Here is a 14,203-nt window from a genome sequence, read left to right on the forward strand (position 1 = left end):
CATTTATCATTATTATTGTGTGTAAGTTTTGGGGTGGGCTAGCAATACAATTTGTTCTGGGGTAATATACATTTTAAAGGGGTGATACTTACATTTTTAGAGTATAAAATCATCAGTTTTTTCCAAAGGTAAGATCTTCGAGCAGCTGCCCGTCTCCTTTGTGCAGACATTACAAACATTACGAAATATACCATGGTTGTATATTTAAAAATTAACAATCATAATGATAAAATAAAATAAAATAACAAATATAATCGGTATGCATAAATCATAATATGAGATTTTATTCACAGGAAAAAAATAACAATGACAAGGTAATATCTTTAAATAATTCATAGTACATAAATGCCTATACATTTTTTTTTTTTTTGTTTGTTTGTTTGTTTTTTTATAAGCCAGAGGGAAAAAGAGGGAAACAAAGGAGATTTAAGCCACTTTTGCTTGTGGGTAAAAAAAAATGTGGATAAAAAAAAAAATCAACCCTTAAATCAACCCTAAATGTATTCACAAAATAAATGGGCAGCTGTTTCTTCAACAAGACACAAAATGAGCCAATTTCGTCAATATCAAGATATTTACAGATAGATGAATTAAACCTGTCGCTCATATCTTTTAAGTTGTTGCGCTTGTGATAACGTTGTAGGACACATGAAAACGTCAACATGGCGGATGATGTACGGCTCGCATTCTTACTTAACGAGATCTGGCTATAAAGTACCTACTCTCGTTACTCACCTACTTAGCGCTCGTTAAGTAAGTACTTATTGAAATTAAGTATCTAACAGTTACTCAGTGAGTTTGCGGTTTCGAACGCAGCCAAATAGTTTGCAATAGGCTTGTTCGACTTCATACAGCTCTGCGCAGACCGATCGGCGGCTGACTTGAAGCAGTGCATGCCGGTTAGAAATTTTGTCCGACTTGATACAGCGCCGACGCCACGTGACTGTGACATATGCCATCAAAGTACCGCGAGAGCATTTCGAGAGTAGCCGGAGAACTCAGCCAGCGCAGCTTCTCAGGAGCGACTGCACTGGGCTGCAGGAGGGCTGATGACGACACAGCTGTCCCACGATTGGCCGGATTCACCGCATGACAACGATCACGTGTGTTTCGTGTTTATTCGAACACCTTTAGTTACTCTAAAGCTCACAAATCAGTTTTTTATAACAGTAAACACTCTTTTCATGTCGTATGTTATATTGTGTCATGTTTATCAAATTAAAACTGATTAAAAAACGTATAGACTCCACTTCATTAATAGTAGCAATTATGTTGAACTTTATTCTTGTTCAAACAGACGCTGTATGAAGCAGTACATAAAGTAGGCATATTGAATGAAAATGTCTCTGAAACATCTGTGTATTATTTGGCCAATATTACATTTATTTCACTGCAGCTGTGGTAAAGTACGCGAACACCACGTGAGCGGTCACTACGGGAACCAGAAAGTGTCCGACTTCACGTCTCCGTTTGCAGCTCCTCCCCGCCTGCACGCGGCTACTCTCGCCGATCGGTTACATCCAGCCGCAGCCGATGTCGAACACACCTACTATTTGGCGCGTTTATTTGGCATCGCCGCGCTGACGTCATCAGTAGTTTCCTTCCTCGTTCGGCGCGTTTGTTGTGTCTTCTGAGGTGAGTTCTGCAGTTCAGATATTTCGCGTATTTACACACCCATAAAATACACTTTACACAGTTTGTTTCAGCAATATTTACAGGGTTACTTCTGTACTGTTTTCATCGGATAAAGCGCTAAATGTGCTTCTTTTCTGGCGTATGTACTGATTTAGTTCAGCACGAAACGAACATCTGAGGAAAATGTTGAAATCATTCAAAGTCAAACATGAACGATTTTGTCATATGTTTCATTTTGAGAGTGATAATGTAGTTGAATGTATAATCTTAAACTGTGAGGAAATTTCATGGGGATAGAAACATTTATTGCTATCTTGGTCTTTAACGTGGCAATAATTTTAATGATGGACATAATCAGTTATGTAATGTTAATGAAAGGAATCTGAAAGACCAAACTCTAAAAATCGGTGTTATATTGTTGTAGTTTGTATGTTTGTGTCAGATGTGATGTGATATGTAATACTATAATCTTTTAAATAGAGATGATTTATAATATTTAAGGGTATATTCTGGCTGTCTGAACTCAAACGTTTTCTTTTTACCACAGAGACCCAAAATTATATATAATAATATATAAACTATAATGCTCAAAGTTTACAGTGCAAATACAAACAATAATGTCAACATATGAATGAAACGCGCTGCCGCTTCCCATGTTTTTTAACAGAATTATTATTTTCTTAATGCTCACATCAGTTCACAAATAAATGATAGAATATTCCCATATGCCTTCAATATACCTCATTTGTGGTAATCAATTCATAAAAATGCATTAAAATTATGATTTTTTTTTTTTTCATTTCAGGCCTGATGGAGGAAAATGAGGAGATTGGAGAGAAGAAACATCATGTCAAAACTGAAGAAGAAACTCCCTCACAGTCTGAAAGTATTTCTTTGAAAATAAGAGACAAGAAATATTTCATCTGCCATCAGTGTCTGAGTAGTTTCACACGACAAGAAACCCTTCAGGAACACATGATCATCCACACTGGTGAGAAACTGTATGAATGTGATCGATGTGGCAAAACATTTTTGTGTGCTTCAGCCCTAAAGAGCCACCTGAGAGTTCATTCACAGGAGAGACCATATTTATGTTCTTTGTGTGGAAAGAGTTTTAAATTCAAACAATGTCTTAAGATTCACACAAGGGTCCACACTGGAGAGAAACCGTTCACATGTGATCAGTGTGGGAAGAGTTTTACTCAATCATCAAACCTTAAGGAACACATGAACATCCACACTAGAGAAAAGCTGCACGAATGTGATCAATGTGGCAGAATATTTTCGAGGGCTGGAGGCCTGAAGAGCCACATGTTAGTTCATTCACAGGAGAAACCACATTCATGTTCTTTGTGTGGAAAAAGATTTTCGCGTCTGCCGGATTTAAAAGCACATCAGAAAACACATACTGGTGAAAAAGCCCATGAGTGCTTTGATTGTGGGAAGAGTTTTATTACCGCTATACATTTGAAACAACACTGGAGGACTCACACTGGAGAGAAACCTTACAAGTGTTCACACTGCGACAAGAGATTCCGTCGGTCAGAACATGTGAAAACACACGAGAGGATCCACACTGGAGAGAAACCGTATCACTGCACTGCATGTGGGAAGAGCTTCACTCAGATATCTTCTCTACTCAGTCACAATAAATACAATCACAGAAAGTAGATCATCTTCAGATCCAGCAGTTTCAGGTCTAATGCCGCATCCTCACCAAACATGACACAATAACACCGTCAAGCAATAACATCTCTTCAAAATCTGTCCTAACCAGCCACAACGAGCGACAGGACAAAAAACATCTTCTGAATTTGTCACAGTGAATAAAGTTCATCTTCAAGACCAGCAGTTTCTACTGAGATTCAGATCAAAGAACATCATCTAGACGTTTCATTCTTGTATATAATTTTGCTTCATGGTATAAATAAATATTATACTTTATTATGAGTTAAATGTTATGTCCGTTTTTTATGATGCATTTTTATCGTAGTTTGTTTATACTTTTATGAAGGAAAATATATTTATATACATTTTTTTTTACAGTTTCAAACTGTTCTTGTTATTTTTTTTAGATAGATAGATTTAGATTTAGATAGATTTGTCTGTCTACTTATTCTTCTTGCATCAAGAAGAAGAAAAAAATCATAATTTTAGTTTAACATTTAACATTTAAGCCATTAAAATATTGTGATTGCTTTGGACTTTAAATTTCTCGATAAAGCTTTTAAATGTCTAATATATTTCATGACTGAGATTGAACGGACTGCTGTCTGTCTACGTCTGTAACCGTTTTTTAAATTTTGTTTGATATGTTTTATTGATGTCTTGCTGTTTTATACAGTATTTGGCGAGTTTTTGATAATCTAACGTTGATTTCGACTCGCGGTGATGACGACATCACCAGCGCGCGCTCCTTCAGTCAGTCAGTGGTGTCGAGTCTTCTGAGGTGAACAGTTTGCGCGCTTTCGTGTTACGTAGTTTAAAGGGGAACTGAAACGAACAAAATATAATTCGTTAACATATGGTTATAAAAATTGTAAACAAATTAATTCAAAAATAATATTAAACACAAAACATATATGAAGTTTTTCCCAATACTGAAATAGGGCCTGGCGATAAAACGATAAACGATAATTATACATTTTTTTTCATCGGAAGAAACCAGAGGTTGCGAAGCAAGTTTGGTTGCATCAGAGCCCGTCTACGGAGAGCCTGGCCACATTAAAGGGTTAGTTCACCCAAAAATGAAAATTCTGTCAGTAATTACTCACCCTCATGTTGTTCCAACCCCGTAAGACCTTCGTTCATCTTCGGAACACAAATTAAGATATTTTTTGATGAAATCTGAGTGCTGGGTCACTCTCCATAGGCTGCTAGGTGGCCCAAACTTGCTGGCCCAGAAAAGTTATTAAAGAGATCGTTAATATAGTCCAAGTGACTACAGTGGCTCAATCTTAAGTATATCAAGCGACGAGAATACTTTTTGTGCGCAAAAACAAACAAAAATAACGACTTTATTCCACTATTCATTTCCTTCTCTCTGGGCCTGGGGTGAGTGGAACTTGTTTATGTGAGTGGAAGGTGTTATATTCGCTTGTTGGACAGATCACAATGCAATAAGACCCCCCTCTCGATCTGTTATGCTCTTGATATGCCATTTTGCTGGAGCTGTCAAGAGCCCCTTTCACACAGAGATTCCGGAAAATACACGGATAGAGTGACCCGGGATTTGACCCGGGTTCGTTTGATTTTGGTTCATTCACACTGCCAGTGATTTTCCGGAATCAGAGAGTGCGTTCACACACAACCCGTAAAAATGCGGTAAAGACACGTGACATCGATGTGACTTGTAATCTCAGCAGTGTCTTAAGTTTGCTTATGAGTTGCGATCTCTCTCTCTCTCTCTCTCTCTCGAGAAACCACGCCTGTGCATTTTTTTCTCTGATTCGATCATAAAATTGTGCTTTACGTACCGTTTCACAGCTGGCGAACGATCCCGGCTTCAGCGTCATCACTACGACACGGCATTATTATGGCTTTTGTTCACACAGCGCGCGTTCCGGGACTGAACACGGCAATGTTACTAGGTCCCGACCCGGCATCGATCCCGGCATAAATCCCGGGTCGAGTTTGCGTTCACACAGAAGGCGCTCTGGCAATTTGCCGGCAATTTCCCGGGTTCAAAGCGCTGTGTGAAAGGGGCTAAGGTAGCCTTATCATGCCAGTGACGTCACGGACTGTTGAAGGTCAAGATGGCGGCGCCCTTGTAACAAAACAACAAACTAACATCACTGTTTCCCCCCCTTGTAACTACTTCAGCAGTTTTAAGTGTCCTACCACAAATAACAATGATAACACATCTGTTATATCACCTTCACTTCCTGTCTCGTTTCAGTTCCCCTTTAATAGTTTAATCAATTACTTAAACATTATTTTAAACATCATTTGTAAATGTTTACATTATAATTAAGCTCATTATTTTCATTGTACAAAAATAATATTTGTATTAATTATTACAATTTTTTTATATTTTTCTACTTCTACAAGATGTTTGGAGCAAAACACACGCAAGGATAAAACAAAACTTGGAGAAAAAAAAGGTATTTGTTTTGTTGTATTTTGAATGTTTTATCTGTCACATAATGACTTTAATTTTTACAATGCGTATAGATCCAAAAGTTGGACACTCAGAAATGTTTTATTGTCTGTTGATTCTACTTGTGTTAAGAAATGATCAATTCATAATTTTGGGTAACTCTGAAAGCCATTAACTATTATGATTGCTATTGGTCTTTCCCTGTTTTAAATGTAATGATAAATAAAACCTTTAAATAAATCCTTGAACTGTCTAATAAATTATTTTTCAACCTACACATGACTGAGATTGAATTATTGTTTACATTAACTGTAAGCGTTATTTTAGTGTATGTTATAAATGTTATTTTGTATAAATAGTTGTTAGCAATATTTGGCGCGTTTATTTGGCATCACCGCGCTGACGTCATCAGTAGTTTCCTTCCTCGTTCGGCGCGTTTGTTGTGTCTTCTGAGGTGAGTTCTGCAGTTCAGATATTTCGCGTATTTACACACCCATAAAATACACTTTACACAGTTTGTTTCAGCAACATTTACAGGGTTATTTCTGAACTGCTTTCATCGGATAAAGCGCTAAATGTGCTTCTTTTCTGGCGTCTGTAGACTGATTTAGTTCAGCACGATGCGACCATCTGAGGAAAATGTTGAAATCATTCAAACATGAACGATTTTGTCATATGTTTCATTTTGAGAGTGATAATGTAGTGTTATTGAATGTATAATCTCAAACTTTTGTAAGTTTTGATCTGTGAGGAAATTTCATGGGGATAGAACATTAATTATTGCTATCTTGGTCTTTAATGTGGCAATAATTTTAATGATGGACATAATCAGTTATATGTTAATGAAAGGAATCTGAAAGACCAAACTCTAAAAATGGGTGTTATATTGTTGTAGTTTGTATGTTTGTGTCAGATGTGATATGTAATACTATAATCTTTAGATGATTTATAATATTTAAAGGTAGATATTCAGGCTGTCTGAACTCAAACGTTTTCTTTTTACCACAGAGACCCAAAATTACTACAGAATAACTATAATTAGGGATGGCTGACGCGAAACTGACATTCCGAAGCTTTTCGGGATGCCCAAGCGCAGATGTTTCGAAACACTGATCCGAAGCGTGATTCAAAACACCCATGTCACGTGACTACGGCTAAATGAAGCATGGTCCGCCGAATCAGCGTTTGATTGACAGGGTCGGGAACAGACGACACAATCGCACATCTGTATAAAAGTGAAGAAGTCAATGCATCTTGACCCCGTGGGTTTTTGTGAGAGGAGTTTGATTTTGAGATAGCGGATTTTTGGTGATATAGTGACATTTATAGTGCGATTTGTTTAGTTACATTTAGGCTTACATTTAAATTTACACATTGACTTGATAGGCTAGAGACAGACAGAGTATACATATAGTGACACATTAATAGATGCATAGATAGAAATATATATAGACAGATAGATTAATAGATAGATAGATTAATAAAAATGGAGGCTCTACAGAAGAAATGCCGTACATCTGTGGTGTGGGAGCATTTCCATTTGGAAACCCCAAATGAAGTGAGATGTATGTATTGTGATCGGCAGCTAGCCTACTGCAACAATACATCATCCATGATGCGCCATTTGAGGAGCACTCATCCTGCCATTTTGCAGGGTGCAGAGGATGGTAGCATTCCCTCTAGGCCTGCTACTGACTCTGCTGGGCCATCTAAGCAAGGTATGCATTGTTTGAAATATAATTATTTATATACGTCCTTGCTAAAAAATATCTTTGCATGCCAGCAACAAGTGTCCCTTGTGAAAGGATTTTTTCAAAGGCTGGAGAAATTATCTGTAAAAAAAGAAGTAGGCTAAGTCCTTCCACAGCAGAGAAATTAATATTTTTGAACAACATTTATTTTATTAATTCATTTTTCATGACCAAAAAAACAGTATGCACAGTGAGGAGCCTACAGGTTACAAGCTTCACATATTAGAAAAATACAATAATAAAAAAACAAAAAAAATTTTAATGTCTTGTTGTCAAGGTTGTTTCAGATCAACACCTGCAAGTGACCACTAGGTGTCACCGTTGAGACGGGTGTCGGATTGTTTCGAAGCCTCGATCTGCCCACCACTAACTATAATGCCCAACATTTACAGTGCAAATACAAACAATAATGTCAACATATGAATGAAACGCGCTGTCGCTTCCCACGTTTTTTAACGGAATTATTATTTTCCTAATGCTCACATCAGTTCACAAATAAATGATAGAATATTCCCATAAGCCTTCAATATACCTCATTTATGGTGTCAATTAATAAAAATGCATTAAAATTATGAATTCATTTTCATTTCAGGCCTGATGGAGGAAAATGAGGAGATTGGAGAGGAGAAACATCATGTCAAAACTGAAGAAGAAACTCCCTCACAGACTGAAAGTATTTCTTTGAAAATAAAAGACAAGAAATATTTCATCTGCCATCAGTGTCTGAGTAGTTTCACACGACAAGAAACCCTTCAGGAACACATGAACATCCACACTGGTGAGAAACTGTATGAATGTGATCAATGTGGCAAAACATTTTTGTGTGCTTCAGCCCTAAAGAGCCACCTGAGAGTTCATTCACAGGAGAAACCACATTTATGTTCTTTGTGTGGAAAGAGTTTTAAATACAAACAATGTCTTGAGATTCACACAAGGGTCCACACTGGAGAGAAACCATTCACATGTGATCAGTGTGGGAAGAGTTTTACTCAATCATCAAACCTTCAGGAACACATGAACATCCACACTGGAGAGAAACCGTACGAATGTGATCAATGTGGCAGAAGATTTTCGAGGTCTACAGGCCTGAAGAGCCACATGTTAGTTCATTCACAGGAGAGACCACATCCCTGTTCTTTGTGTGAAAAAAGATTTTCACGTCTGCAGAATTTAAGACTTCATCTGAAAACACACACTGGTGAAAAAGATCATAAGTGCTTTGAGTGTGGGAAGAGTTTTATTACCGCTATACGTTTGAAACAACACTGGAGGACTCACACTGGAGAGAAACCTTACAAGTGTTCACACTGCGACAAGAGATTCCGTCGGTCAGAACATGTGAAAACACACGAGAGGATCCACACTGGAGAGAAACCGTATCACTGCACTGCATGTGGGAAGAGCTTCACTCAGATATCTTCTCTACTCAGCCACAATAAATACAATCACAGAAAGTAGATCATCTTCAGATCCGGCACTTTCAGGTCTAATGCCGCATCCTCACCAAACATGACACAATAACACCATCAAGCAATAACATTTCTTCAAAATCTGTAAAGTTCATCTTCAAGACCAGCAGTTTCTACTGAGATTCAGATCAAAGAACATCATCTAGACATTTCATTCTTGTATATAATTTTGTTTCATGGTATAAATAAATATCATTACACTTTATTATGAGTTAAATGTTATGTCGATTTTTTATGATGCATTATGGTAGTTTGTTTATACTTTTATGAAGGAAAAAATGTTTTGTTTTTTTTACAGTTTCAAACTGTTCCTTTTTTTTTGTAGAGAGATCTCTCACATTTGTTTACACTTTGTATTTTACAAGCTAACTTTCACTGTTAATTTTTCTGCATCAAGAATAAAAAAAATCATAATTTTAGTTACATTTAAGCCATTAAAATTTCGTGATTGCTTTGGGCTTCAAATTTCTCTATAAAGCTTTTTTTAAATGTAATATATTTCATGACTGAGATTGAACGGACTGCTGTCTATCTACGCCTTTAACCGTTTTTTATTTTTGTTTGATAATGTTTTATTGATGTCTTGTTTTATACAGTATTTGGCGAGTTTTTGATAATCTAACGTTGATTTCGACTCGCGGTGATGACGACATCACAAGCGCGCGCTACTTCAGTCAGTCAGTGGTGTCGAGTCTTCTGAGGGGAACAGTTCGCGCGCTTTCGCAGTTTAAAGAAGAGAATTACGCGGTCATTTCTGAACGGTTTCCATCATGTTCGGCGCTATTCTACACCAAAGAAAGAAGAAATCAGTTTCACATACAAAACGGTAAGATGTTAGCGAACTGCCTTGTTGCCATGAATGGGGTTATTAGGAAATATATCTAAATGTTTGATAAAGATGGGTGCCATAGTGTATGACTTTATATAACTGCTTTTATTCTGTATCATTTGAGAAATAAAAAATCACTGTTTCTTGAGGTAAGGGACAAAACATATTTTAGAAGTTAGTTTTTAATATTTAATAATATATTAATTATAAACTGATATATTTGTAGACAAGGGTCTCAACTAATGAGCCATGTTTTTATGAATTTTTTTTTCTTTCTAAAAATGTACATTTATTCACTTAACTTGATCTGTGTCAACTCAGTCAGATAAAAAGCATGATATGCAACAGTATACAGTCTTCAATTATGTAGTACTGGTGTTTAGTAAAGGAGCTGAGTAAAAAAATTCTTACACTTTACTGTGTTAGGGTTATTAAGAACAATCTAGTTCCTAAATTGCTTAAATCTCTTCCCTTCCCTCTGTTTTATTATTAAACAAATATAACCAATGTTCTTAGGCAAATCAGATGGATTTTTTTTATATTTAAACACATTAAAGGTACAATATGTAAAAAAAAAAAATCTATATCTATGTTATATATATATTTTTAGTTGTGTACATTATCCCGACTGTTTCCAACAACTTTCAAACCAGGAGAAATTTGTAATTTCATTCGAAGGCACGTACCGTTTCTTTATTTCCGTTTTGTCGCCTTCAATGGCGTCATATCTGTGTTCTCCCTGGTTTCCGCTCATACTGCCATTGTAACCAGAGCCCTCTGACAGTAACCAAGGTGACAGACGTGGACAACTGTGTAGTTCGCAATGTCTATCTGCACGCTGTTGTTGTTTCGTTCAAACATTATGGACCATGGCAAGCAGACTTTGGATAAAAAGGAGAACTAAAAAGAGAATCAATATCAATAATTTATTTATGATTTAACTTCTATTAACTAATTCAAATTAATATATGGTGTAACAACCCTTTGCGTTTAAAACGCCTTTTGTCCAGGTACATGTGCGCATCGTTTTTCAGGTAGCTTTGCAGGAAGGTTTCTTCAAACATCTCGGAGACGTTCCCGCAGTTCTTCTGGATTTAGTCTGTCTCAGTTTCTTCATGTAATCACAGACGGACTCGATGATGGTGAGATCAGATCATATCGGCTGTTGTCAGATTCCTTGTGCATGCTAGGGGTGTAAGTCGTACAGTTCATCACGATATGATACGATATCGATTCTCTCAGCCAGCGATACAATATTTGCCGATACCTCAAAAAATTCTGCGATACGATTACGATTCGATTCAGGGCTATATCAGTCGATTAATCGATATTTAGATATGTTTTTATTAAGTCAAGTCAAGTCATCTTCATTTATATAGCGCTTTTAACAATGTAGATTGTTTCAAAGCAGCTTTACAGAGATAAGCGTATAATTTAAGGTAACAGAGATTGTTTTGGCTTTATAGCGGTTCTTTAATTAAGTTATTTTCCATCTAAAGTTAGTTTTGATTGATTTGCTTCCGTCGCAACGACCATTTGTTATTAAATTAGGGGCCGCTAAGACGACACCATTCTCTCTACACAGACTTTAAACGCGAACCTGTGATAAACGCTGATGGCGTTCACATGCGCATTTAGAATAGGTTCTATAGTTATGTGCGTTTGAATATATGTGCACAGGTTTGGAATTCCCTACAAGCCAAGCCTAAACAAAGTACTTGTTGTAAAAAACAAAGTACTGCTGGCTGTAGATCCTTCTCCTATTTAGCACCAAAACTTTGGAACAGTCTTCCTACCATTGTCCGGGAAGCAGACACACTCTGTCAGTTCAAAGCTAGACTAAAAAGACACATCTCTTTGACCTAGCATTCACATAATACATTATAGACTTCTATAATTCCATATTAGGCTGCATAGACTAGGTCAGCCAGAACCGGGAACACTTCCCATAAATCCTGATGTACTAGTTACATCATAAGAAGAATGGCATCTACGCTAATTTTAGTGTCTTTGTTTATCCCGAGGTTTTCCTGCAGCCTGCCGGATCCGGGCCGTATCCAGATCTGACGAAGGACCTTCGGCTGGACCCGATGACAACGCAGTGCTGAAGTGCCAACTAGTCTCTCCCTATGGAGGATCCCTTTACCACTCTACAGATAAAGCGTTGTGGGGAAAATTCGTTTCGCGTTCCTACCCGAAGTGACAAAATAAAATAAAATTCTGTATCAAAATTTATAAGGAAAGACCAGTACTTTGTTTAGGCTGGGTTTGTAGGGAATTACAAACCTGCGCACATATATTCAAACGCACATAACTATAGAACCAATTCTTAATGCGCATGTGAATGCCATCAGGGTTTATCACAGGTTCGCGTTTAAAGGGGAAATGAAGCAGTCAATCAAGTTTACATGATTTACAAGATCTATTTCCACTATAATCAACAATTATATAAGAAACATGACAAATGTAAACATATAAAAGAAAAAACGGTATATATTTCGCGGCCAGGGCGCCACCATTGTGCAGTATTCTAACGTGACGTCACGGGGTTGGTTGGCTTTAATAAACCTGGCTGAATGTAGGAATATCCCGACATCAAACTGTCTACACCAAGGAGTTTTGACCGCGAACAACTAACGTTAGGTACAGTCATTATTAGCTAACAGCTGTAAGCATGAACTAGCTAACGCTAGTGAGGAACTGCTGTGTGCTTCTTTTCACCGAAACGTGGCTAAATGATAACATCACATGGTAAAGTTTGCGGATGACACAACACTGGTGGGACTCATCACCAAGGATGATGAGACCCACTACAGGAAGGAGGTTAGTATTTTGACCACGTGGTGCAGAGACAACAACCTGCTGCTGAATGTCAGCAAGACCAAGGAAGTTGTGCTCGATCTCCGGAGAGGCCACACTCAGCACCTACCACTGACCATCAACGGGGCTGTAGAGAGAGTGAGTAGCACCACATTCTTGGGGGTGCACATCAGTGAAGACCTCTCTAGGAATACTAACACTGTATCACTGGTGAAGAAGTCCCAGCAGCGCCTCTACTTTCTCCGCAAGCTTAAACGAGCGAGAGCCCCCTCGCCCATCATGTGCACATTCTACCGAGGCACCATTGAGAGTATCATAACCAGTTGTATTGCTGTGTGGGGCGAAAGCTGCTCCAACTACAACAGGAACTCACTGCCGCGCATAATAAACACAGCTGAAAGGATCATTGGTGCCTCCCTTCCCTCCCTGCAGGACATGTACAATCCCCGCCTTACCTGCAAAGCAAGCATGATTGTGGGCGATATCAGCCATCCAGCGCACAGGTTTTTCAGCCTCCTGCTGTCTGGGAAAAGATATCAGAGCCTCCGTGCTTGTTCCACCAGACTCATGAACAGTTTTATTCACCAGGCTGTCAGGCGGCTGAACTTTCTCCCCTCTCTTTTACAACCGCCCCCATAATCTCTATTTATCTACACTTTATATTATAGGTCATTCTACATTTTGCATCTCATATATAATTTTAAAACCTGGGCTGCTGCTAATTCTTGTATATAGAAATATTTTACTATCTTTCTAGAATACAGGAAGTCTTTCTCTCTGCTGTATTGGTTTTTAAGTATTTTGCTTTTCTTAAAAATTGTGTGTATTGTACTTTATTTATATTTATATTTTACCGTGGGTTGAATAGTGAGAAACGCAATTTCGATTTCTTTGTATGTCTGGTATACGTGAAGAAATTGACAATAAAGTTGACCTTGACCTTGGTATGGCGTTATGTTGAACAGCCGGTGGTGGTTTGGGGTGAAGAGCGGGTTGGCAACGCTACCTGGTGTCAGTGTGGCTGTTGTACTGCGATGCCCACCGTGTCAGAGTCCATCTGCTGTATATAACGTTAGACGTTATTAGTTGTTTGCGGTCAAAACTCCTTGGTGTAGACAGTTTGATGTCGGGATATTCCTACATTCAGCCAGGTTTATTAAAGCCAACCAACCCCGTGACGTCACATGTTAGAATACTGCACAATGGTGGCGCCCTGGCTGCGAAATATATAACCTTTTTTCTAATATATGTTAACATTTGTCATGTTTCTTATATAATTGTTGATTATAGAGGAAATCCATCTTGTAAATCATGTAAACTTGATTGACTGCTTCATTTCCCCTTTAAAGTCTGTGTAGAGAGAATGGTGTCATCTTAGCGGCCCCTAATTTAATAACAAATGATTGTTGTGACGGAAGCGAGTCAATCAAAACTAACTTTAGCTGGAAAATAACTTTATTAAAGAACCTCTATAAAGCCAAAACAATCTCTATTACCTTAAATTATACATTTGTCTCTGTAAAGCTGCTTTGAAACAATCTACATTGTTAAAAGCGCTATATAAATGAGGATGACTTGACTTGACTTGACTTGACTTGCC

The 14,203-nt window shown here is 37.7% G+C and overlaps 1 protein-coding gene and 1 long non-coding RNA gene across 4 annotated transcripts in view; one reads left to right on the forward strand and one right to left on the reverse strand.

Moving 5' to 3' along the window:
- LOC309476505 overlaps nucleotides 1-14,203 on the reverse strand; it is a 241,570-nt gene that overhangs the window by 160,970 nt on the left and 66,397 nt on the right. The gene's annotated exons all lie outside the window — the stretch shown is intronic.
- Nucleotides 1,551-9,159, forward strand: LOC309476097 (uncharacterized protein). 3 transcript variants are annotated; one of them, XR_014197926.1, is made up of 3 exons: nucleotides 1,551-1,635; nucleotides 2,441-6,188; nucleotides 8,078-9,159. XR_014197926.1 is itself a non-coding variant. In XM_082139279.1 (3 exons), the coding sequence occupies exons 2-3, from the start codon at nucleotides 7,221-7,223 to the stop codon at nucleotides 8,941-8,943; spliced, it is 1,098 nt and encodes a 365-aa protein (XP_081995405.1). In that variant the 5' UTR covers nucleotides 1,659-2,137; nucleotides 6,696-7,220; the 3' UTR covers nucleotides 8,944-9,159. The 3 variants fall into 3 exon arrangements, 2 of the variants coding, with proteins under 2 accessions (XP_081995405.1, XP_081995406.1); XM_082139279.1 differs by lacking the exons at nucleotides 1,551-1,635; nucleotides 2,441-6,188 and adding exons at nucleotides 1,659-2,137; nucleotides 6,696-7,452; XM_082139280.1 differs by lacking the exon at nucleotides 1,551-1,635 and adding an exon at nucleotides 6,743-7,452 and having other exon boundaries at nucleotides 6,155-6,188.

Source organism: Leuciscus leuciscus (genome assembly GCF_965113295.1).
Source record: "Leuciscus leuciscus genome assembly, chromosome: 15".
Lineage (NCBI taxonomy): Eukaryota > Metazoa > Chordata > Actinopteri > Cypriniformes > Leuciscidae > Leuciscus > Leuciscus leuciscus.